The sequence below is a fragment of the Elephantulus edwardii genome, unplaced genomic scaffold (assembly GCF_000299155.1).
Source record: "Elephantulus edwardii isolate Elephantulus edwardi_28Jun2011 unplaced genomic scaffold, EleEdw1.0 scaffold00001, whole genome shotgun sequence".
Taxonomy (NCBI): Eukaryota; Metazoa; Chordata; class Mammalia; order Macroscelidea; family Macroscelididae; genus Elephantulus; species Elephantulus edwardii.
The window spans coordinates 858,550-868,166 of record NW_006399751.1 but is presented as its reverse complement, the minus strand read 5'-3'; the positions used below and the strand labels follow the sequence as shown (position 1 = coordinate 868,166).

Below are 9,617 nucleotides of genomic sequence, written 5' to 3'. Positions count from 1 at the left end.
GTCACCTCTATTTTGAATAAACAGAACTTAGGGACTAACAAGAATTTGAAAGCCAGGCTGGTCCCTGTCTCCCATGAGCTCTTGCATTCCACTGCAGAGTCTAAGAAAATATGCAGAGTCACAGAGCAGCAAGCATCTGGAGGCTGCACCCTCCCTCGGAGAAGTGTGAGCCCAGGGAGCCTTCCCAGCCTCAGCAGCTGTCCTGGTAACAATACTTTTACATAGACCAAAGGCAACATTCCATCCACAGTCCACTGGATGCCCCCCTCCTCCAAAGAATGCTTTTCTTGGCAAGAGATCTTCCAAAGGAAACATCCTGTAGAACCTCCGCTGGTGGGGTCAGGGGAAAGCTGAGGCAGCTAAAACTTCTTCAGTCCTTTCTTAGACCCAAGACACAGAAACTCAGTATAAAGGGATCAAGCTAGATGAGAGCCCCAAGACCAGGGCCAATGCTTTGGGATCCTGACACAGCCTCAAGAGCGTGGCCCAGCAGTCTCTGAGATGTATTGCAGGGCTTGGGAAACCTCCTATATACCTGGTTGCTCTCAAAAATACCCCAATCTGTCTTTTTACAGACACCACAGGCATCATACATTTTTGCAAATCACATTTTCTACCTGCATTTTATTTAGGTGGAGGGACACATTATACAGGAAAATGCAGGAGGTTCCCTTAACTACACAGATGGGAGTTTATAATCAAGCTTCATCCAACCACGAAATATTAAACATGTGTGTTTAAGTCCTGAAGCAGCCACCAGGAGCAACTCATTGCCAAGGCTCTATGGAAAACTTTAAAACCCAAATGTACATTGTAACAAATCCCAGCCTAATTCTTCGTACTTGCATTCCAAAAATCACCTTAGCAGCATCCTTCCTCTTGCAGACAAGCAGCAAGCTGATGGAAGCTCAATGGCAACATCCGATTACAAGTAGAAGAATGAGGTAATGGTTTCAAACTCAGACAAGCAAAGAGGCTGGAAGAAAGGTGCAACTGGCCAAATGTCTGTTGAATTTCATTCATGAATGTCATGTTGGCTACATGACAACATCAGAGTTAGATTAAATAGAGTGGGCTTAGGTGGGGGCCATTGGAAACACAGAATTAGGCTTTGCAAACACAACTGACAAGTGAAATCTACTATGTGAATCCACGAGCTCAAGCGAGCAATGAAAGCACTACTTAGCAATTCTCACTATAACATGAATCTCTAATGATTGACCTGAAAATCAAATTGTGATTAAAACAACACTCCCAGGAGACATCACCAGCCCTGGGCCATGAGCTCTTTGGGGTGAGTAAATGTGTCTCATCATGGCTAGTCTCAATTCCATCTGGTCCTTCACAGAGGTTTGCTAACAGAGAGTAGCTGAAGACATACATTGTCTACTTTATGAAGTGTGAAAACAGCAGTGAGCTCAAGTTATCCCAAGTAGCTCAATGAACCTACTGCCTCTTGACTTTGGAGTTTCCTCAAACACCTAGAAGATTAGGGATTCCCACACAGCTAGGCAAACAGAGCAAGGCTACCATGTCAGGTACAGGCTGGAAAGATTCTGAGAGCAGGCCCACTTAAGGCTGACAGGGTCCCAAGAGCCTCATCTTCAAACCAAAGGACCTTGGGGATACTGAAGATTGGCCTCCCTTAAACACATGCCTTTAAACAGGGCCTTTGTTCTAAAGAGCAAGTTAGCATCTGGGTCATTCTGTACTTACTGACCGCTCCTAACAGTCATATGGCAAAAGACCATTTCAGGATCTGGAAAAGTAAAGGGAACATCTGTTGAAATATGCTAGTCAGCTGGACTTCATGCCAAATCTCTCACTCCAAGACCTAAAAGTAGAAGAAAGCTAAAACAGGAGAGGAGAAATCAGCCACACTTGCTCAATATCCAAAACCAAAATGTGCAGACCACACATGGTGGTTATTATTAGGGAGCTTGTCTGCTCTGCAAAGCAGAGAAGGGAAGAAAAGCCATCACTGAACCTGGGGTGGATGAGGGGAAGTAAAGGGGCTCATGTCAGAAGTCCCAGCAGGAGCCTAGAAGGAAAGGATACCCAGTTCTTCCTACTTAAATCTCCAAAGTAAATCTGCACCCCATAAAAACATGTGGACAAGAGCCACCTGAAAAACTAGGTTTGTATTTCTGGTTAGGTTCCAGAATGGCACAACTCAAGAGTCATACTATGTCCAACCTGGTCCCCAACACGGCATGCCCCCCACCCCCAGTAACATTTTACAAAACTGTATTTACAGAGAAACCAATTAAAAGTGTGTACAAAAGTAGACAAGGGAGTCAGAAATCGTCAACGCAAGGTGAGGCTCTAGGAAAAGGGGCTTCCTATTCCACGCCAGAACCAAGGACAAGTTATTCTGTCGCAAGGAGGGGAAAAGTATGGCAAGTTCAATGTCAATTTTAGGGGGGAATCAATCATTCAGGGGAAGAGTTGATAGGAGTAAGTTGTAAGCTTTTAGAATGAGAGTCTGAAGTATTCGGCCACCTCCTGCCGCAATGGTGTACAGCCAAATGGTTACAGTGACTGTAGAACAAGATTCGGAGTCCTCAGCAAGCCCAACAGGTAGTGAAAGGGCTCAGAAGGCGTAACGGGTCCGGATATCCTCAAGCTTCTTAGATACCTCTGGTGGGGTTCGGTCTAGTTCTTCAGACACGTTCTTTTGTTTATTGGGCTCCATGGAATTGAACTGCTCACAGAGGTCTCCATCAATCACATTCTAAGATGTGGCGAAATAAAAAAAAAAAAAGGATCAGATGCCGTAAAGAAAATGGCACATGCTAAAGCAACAACTTCAGGGAATGCCCTCTATTCTCTTCAAATAACAAAACCTCTGGAAAGCCAGGAACACATAAGCGGAGTTCTCATTAGCAAAACAGTCTTTTCTGAGTGGAAAGCCCGGAGGGGAGAAAATGCTGAGTACCACTAGCCATCAACACCCCATTCCTGCCCCACCAGACCACCCTCTTACCATTCCTATATTAAGGAGTTTTCTGATTATTAAACAGAATCCCCTTCAAACCAGATTTCTAATAAAGACCTACCTTAACAGGAAAGTAATAGGAACGGAAGCTGAGATGGTCTCGCCCACACAAAGGGGGATGCTCAGACCTCAGGTGCATCTCTACATGCTGGAAAAAGTCATGGTCCTAAAAAAAAAAAAAACAGACTGTCACTGTGAGAGAAGCAGAACTAAGACTGTGTGGTTTCCAGAGGCACAGGCAAGATTGATTTTTATCAAAGACATGGTAAAGCTCCATCCCTCTTCTGATTATCTGTAGGTTTTAGAACAGGAGAGCTAAACTCTGCGAAGAAGCTATACAAAGGGTATGAAAAGCTCTCACTTAGTCTATTGTCTCTGAGATCAAACTCTTATCCCAGCTTCCTGAGCTGGGATAACATAAACCAATCTCACCTATACTCCAGTAAATATCATCCATCAGTCCAAGTTATGGGGTTCATTTTTGAAGTTTTGTTCTCAGAGAAGGTCCCAGGTAGAGCAGCAAATGGTCTGTGCTCAGTTACTAATACCTGGCAGCTTGCCCCCACCCAGGGATGCTAAAGAAGACAGACCTGGGAATTTTGATCTGTAAAGACTGCAATGAAGCAAACCCTATCAACAGTTCTACTCTATTACACAGGGTTCCATGAACAGGAAACAACTTAGGAGCAAAGGTTTTGGAGTGCTGAAAAGGATGTCAGACTATCCCTGCACGACATAAACAATGCCAATCAGCCCTCCCAAGGACACAAAGTAAGGTATTTTTAACTATAGTCATAAAATGTTCAGAACACTCCTATCTGCAGATGGGGAGATTAGATTTTGCCCCCGTGGAGAGATTTAACACGAAGAAACAAACTTGGAAAGGCAAATGCCAGAGCAGTATGGGAGCTTTACCTCATGAGACGTGAATGGGACAAGAATGCCAATCCCTCCTGACAAGGTGGTATAGACGAGTGACTCAGAGCCTCCTGGGATCAGTGTGGTCTTCTGTAAGGACAGCACTGTCTCCCCCACATGGTAGTTCATGATCACTTCTGCCTACAAGGTGAAAACACACGTGTTAATGACTGCCAAGCTGACTCCAAGAGCCACCAGTATCCACCAATGGGCAGATGTCTGGTTTGCAATATTTAAAAGATAAAAGGGCTTTAAAGTCTTTTCATTCAAAGATTAGTGTCTCAAAACCACCATGAAGTTGGATCTTTTCTTATAAACAATTATAATCTACAATAAAGTATCAAGTTTGAAGTAAAAAAATGCTTGGAAATTATAAAAAATTGTAAGAATCAGCAATCCCATCAACTAAGGGTGATAAAAAACCCCTATGAAAACAGTAATGTTTGATCATGGTGAACCTAGTAACTGTCACTGGATTGAAAATATAAAAACTACTGAAATGGAGAATGTTTTGTTACACATAATTGTCCAGCACAATGTGAATTTAAAAAGCAGCAATCATGCAGCAATGAATGAAAATCCAAAATTTCTGTAAATGTTCATCAAAAGTATTTTTTAAAAAAGCAGCAATCATTAAACTTAACATCTAAAATGAATTTCCAAAGAGAGACTACCTAAACACACATCTAACAGCTTGGGACAGCTCCACAGCAAGAGCTGATTAATACTGAAAAATCACCTGCACATCCACTACTCTCCAGAGTACACTGATTATTATTCAAATGTTTCTGAAAAACTACAGATGGAATAAAAATGGGGCTTCAGTCTTACCTCAAACCCCTTCCCCATCTACTGTAGGTTGCGTGCTACCTGTGTAAGTGGTAGCATAAAGCAGCAGGCACACACAGGAATGGACTTGGGAGTCAGTGTACCATGTGGACAAGTCACTCAAGTTTACCTTTTGTGAAGCCCCATTGAGTAAGCCTCGGTCCCACAGTGCTTTGTTTCCTGTGGGATCCTCATCCACTTCATCATTAGTGTTAGGTGGAAGCCTTACCTGTAAGAAAGACAGAAAGTTCAAAGGGCTGGACTCCAGACCTGCTCCCTATCTTTGCAAACAAGTCGAGATGCACCACCGAGTCAGTGGCCTGAGCCTGTCTAGTGGGGCAGGAACCGTGTCTGATGGAAGAGCTCAAAAGCAATCAAATTAATCATGAATGGGTGGAACATGGTCTAAAGCAAAACCCAAAGACCATGGACTAGAAACAGAAGGCAATTCATGCAAAATGGAGGTATCCTTTAGTCCAAACAAAACCTATTATTTAATAATTTTCTGTGGAAGGCGGTGAGGCAGTGAGATGACAACTTCAAAGGCCAACAAGAATTTCAGAATACAGGATTTCTTTCCGAAGTGAGCCTTATAAGGCTGGACTGTATTTTATGCTTCCTAGCTGGAGAAGAGTATTGAGGGTGCCATGGGCTGCTAGAAAAACAAACAGACTCATCCTGGAAAGGGTCAAACCGGGCTGCTCCTTGGAGGCAAGGATTCTAAGGCTCCGTCTAACATACTTTGGACATGTTGCAAGGAGAGACAGGTCCTTGGAGAGGGACATCATGCTTGGGAGGGTGGAGGGACGGTGCAGGAGGGGAAGGCTCTCTATGAGGTGGATTGATTCAGTGACTGGGGTAATGGGGATGGGTGTATCCGAGATGCTGCGACTGGCACAGGACAGAGCAGAGTTTAGGGATGTTGTACATAGGGTTGCGATGAGTCGCAAGCGACTCGATGGCATGTAACAACAATCACCCTCCATAAAGTTCCTGGGAGATATAATGATAAAGGATCTCAGCTGCAAATCAGCCACAGAGATGTGAATTGTATGAGCAGTTTGACTTCTGACACACATGGCACTGCCATGAACTGAAGTTAACTTGGTGGCTGCTGGTTACTGGCTTTTCTTTCTATATTAAGGATCCTGGGTCCTTGGTTTTATGCAAAACCTGTAAGAACAGAACTAGCTCCCTTAACCAGCACTGTAAACTAAGTAAACAACTTACCACACAAATGTTGCCGAACTTGTCTGCACCAGCAACAGTATCATAGTCAAGGAGACTAGCTGTGGTGACCCACCGGGGGTAAGTGTCATCTGCAAAGATGATCAGCTGATTCTCATTCCGCTTGTAGCGAACCCAGATGAAACTTTCTTGGACGTCAGACACAATTACCCTGTGCCCAATGGTCTGGATCCCAGATATGTAATTGGCAATGTGCTAGAAAACAGGGATATCAATAACTACAAAATACCAGCCGGTAATAAATTACTACAAGACAGAGGGAAACATTAACATCTCAATATAGTCAAAGTATAAAGGCAAGTAAATGTTCAGAGTTAAATCTCTTCACAAGTAAGGTGGCTAAAAATCTAGTTCCTTAAGAAGTAAAAAAAAAAAAAAAAGAAGTAAAAAAATAAGGCCTGTATTAATTCCTGACTCTGAAGTCTGTATTGCAGAGCCTCGAATTAAGACAAAAATATCAAGGCACAGATCTGTAGTACTGAATATTCACCTCGCAGCTTGGTTCATTAGATTCTAGTTCCTCTAAAGCACACTTACCTTATTCTCACACTTTCGAAGTAACTTCTTCTTCCCTAAGTCATAAACTCGCAGAAGCTTTCCCACACCAATCAACACCCTCCCCTGAAATGGGGCGATGGCGGCAGGGACCTCTTCAACTGGAGTCTGCAAGAGAAAAAGCAGGTAAGAGAGCCCCTAACAGAACACACAGCTTATACACCAGCCCACCCCTTTGACCCAGAAATCAATTCTTTCCACAAATTAATTGGCAATAAAACAAAATCACTGATGAATCATTGGCTAATTAGCAAAGTAAATCATGCATATAGCAATCTTAATCTTAAGGTGTTTGGGTAAACAGGCTACATTTTACCAAACAAGAGGCTCTGTGTCACCAGTGAGCCAAGTCTTGGTGCCCGATGCCCAGAGCCTGTGTGTGATTAACTGGCACTATTCAGTCTGAACAGTGAAAACTTGGTATTTAAGAAGTGACCAGGTTTGTGAGAGGAATATGATAGTGATGACAGGCATGCCTCCTTTTACTGTGCCCAACATTATTATTATCTTTTACAGATACAGTTTTTAACTGAAGGTCTGTAGTAACAACCTTGCCTTGGGCAAATATATTGGTCCAATCTTTCTAACATGTCTTCATGTCTGTCACATTTGGCAGTCCTCTCAATATATCAAACTATACCATAACGCCATTGCATACTTAACAGACTTTTTGTTTAGAGTGTAAACATGTCTATATGCACTGGAAAACAACAATTTGCTTTATCACAATGATCTGGAACCAACAATACCTCCAAGATATACCAATAGTGAATTATGGAGCTCAGAAAGGAGAAATAGTCACTATTTGGATCTCCTGAAGCCCAAGAATTAGCCTTTTCCACATGACTAGATAAACACAGAAAATTCTAACTGGTAAGTATTTATTAACTAATCTTTATACAATCTAGATGCACACGAGTTACACGGGAAACAAAAGCAAAGGACATAACTACTGCATTAATTCTCAGTGGACACAACCTTATGAGAGTTAGGGCCAAAGAAAACATCCACGTTTTTTGGTCAAGCATTCTTCTAAGTGGCATAGCACTGGTCTGTCCATTTGATGTACAGAGGCAACTCATGGTTGCCGTGATGCTAAACATTGTTGACACTGATGTGTCAATGCGATAATGGTTACCCACAGTGGAGACTGTTTGGTGGAGCTACGCAATGAAAACAAGTTTGAAAGCTGGAGTGGCAGGCACTTCCGAAATAGCTTGCTTCCAGAAACCCTATAAACTTGGAGAAATGACGAAAGTTAGAAGTGTTCAGGTCTTTCATTCATAGGGTCACTATGAGTTGTCTACCACTTGACAGCACTTAACAACATCAGTGTGAAGAAGTACATTCATTCTTTCGGACTGCTGCATGTTGGTCAGAACTGCTGCCTACTTAATAAGAGTAGAAAACAAGAAGATTCACACACATCTCCCCGTCATGCGCTTAGGGTTCCTGTGACTAAAGGACTGAGGCATCACTGGAGTATGGCAGCCCCAGCATTTTCTCTGAGCCATCAAAAAATTTATAAGAATCATTGTGCCACCAAAAAATTAATTAAGACTCTTGAGCTAGCTCCCCAAATGATCACCATAAGAGCTGACTCACAAATTTAACCAAAGTGGGATACTTTGGTAGGACCTAAATTCCAGAACTACTGTGCAAAACCTACCTTATGCAAAAACTCCAGTTTTTCCCCATTGTTTATGAGCTTGTATGTATAGACAAAGCCCCCTGCCACAGAACGGGGATTCAGGATCAGGTCCTTGGCCACACCCACGAGCACATACCACTCCTCTCCAGTGTTGGAGAACCTGCACACAGCTACACTACATAGAGAAAGAAACAAAGAGGCATCAGCTGCAAACCTAAAAAATCCCTATCCAATCAATAAAACCCTGGCTGTCCCGGGCTCCTTACCTAAAAGCTGCTTCATTCTGCTCCAGCTGGACGAGGTCCAATGTGTTCCCCTGAATAGGGTTCATCACACGGATCACAGAGGCCCACTGTCCATTGCCAGCCTTGGGAGCTCCAAAAATGGACTCGGGGAGATTTTCATTGAGGAAAGCTGCTGCCATCTCTGCGGCCAGTTCCCGCTCATCCTCCCCAGCGGCTTCTACCATTTCCTAAGTCCAAGGAACAAAGAGTCAGTTTTTAGAGGTGGGGGCTGGGTGACAAGCACTATGTCAGGGGAGCTCCTAACACAGAAGAGGAACAAAAGTCAGCCTACCCAAACCTGGAGTCACAAATAAGGCAGAGTGTACATACTGGCAAGGGCGAGGAGGAGAATCATTACAGACAAAATCAAGTCTTAACCATGGTCATGTTCTATTAGTCACTACTAGGAGAAACAACAAAAAACCCAAACACTATATTCTACTTCACAAGTCTAACCTCCTTAGGGAAGACTACTTGTCTCCTCTCTTCTGGGAAGGATTATAATCTACATAGTCATGGCATTTGGTTTCTGCTGGGAACTCTGGGCAGAACTGGCACAGTGGAAAGTATTTAAACTACCTCCTTTGGTGCAGGATCTAGGAAGCATTAACAAAGACTGCCGTGGAAGCTCAAAACTGAGTAACTTTCTCAAAGATGGAACCAAATGAGCACGTTAGTCGTAGGTCGCAAAATCACCTCCAAGACGAAGAACCTGGCAAAGAGCCCTATTCAAAGAACCTGCAGAAATCTGAAGATCTTACAAAAGAATAAAGACTACCATCAATAGTTAACAGGGATTTAATTTTTTAACACAATTTCCCATGAATAAGCACCTTTTCATTCAAACCATGAAAGTCAAGTCTCCTTACCTCTGCCATCTGCTGCTTCCTCTGAGCTTTGGTGGCCTCAGTGTAGGCATTGTGGTCAGTCTCAATGATGATGAGATTGTTGCTCTCGGGGTGGATAACAAACTTCCTGGGAGTGTACTGCAGTGGAAAGGCTACTTGATTGAATACAGCACCAAGCTTCTCCAGCGCCAAAATCCTATTGCAAAAGGCAAGGGAGTTAAGGGTCACTCATTCAGGACCTACAAACTAGCACTAAAAAGGTACTCATCATTTCCTGATGTTCTAAT

The 9,617-nt window shown here is 43.1% G+C and overlaps 1 protein-coding gene across 1 annotated transcript in view; it reads right to left on the bottom strand.

Moving 5' to 3' along the window:
• Window positions 1–2,593: 2,593 nt before the first annotated feature.
• The window catches only part of SF3B3 (splicing factor 3b, subunit 3, 130kDa), a 53,674-nt gene continuing 46,650 nt past the window's right edge, over window positions 2,594–9,617 (bottom strand). The window contains exons 17-25 of the mRNA XM_006878622.1: window positions 9,352–9,526; window positions 8,465–8,670; window positions 8,217–8,373; window positions 6,530–6,655; window positions 5,975–6,187; window positions 4,875–4,973; window positions 3,914–4,057; window positions 3,060–3,164; window positions 2,594–2,734 (exon numbers count right to left, since the gene is read on the bottom strand). Of these exons, the coding sequence (XP_006878684.1) occupies window positions 2,594–2,734; window positions 3,060–3,164; window positions 3,914–4,057; window positions 4,875–4,973; window positions 5,975–6,187; window positions 6,530–6,655; window positions 8,217–8,373; window positions 8,465–8,670; window positions 9,352–9,526 (1,366 nt within the window). The remainder of the gene's footprint in view (window positions 2,735–3,059; window positions 3,165–3,913; window positions 4,058–4,874; window positions 4,974–5,974; window positions 6,188–6,529; window positions 6,656–8,216; window positions 8,374–8,464; window positions 8,671–9,351; window positions 9,527–9,617) is intronic.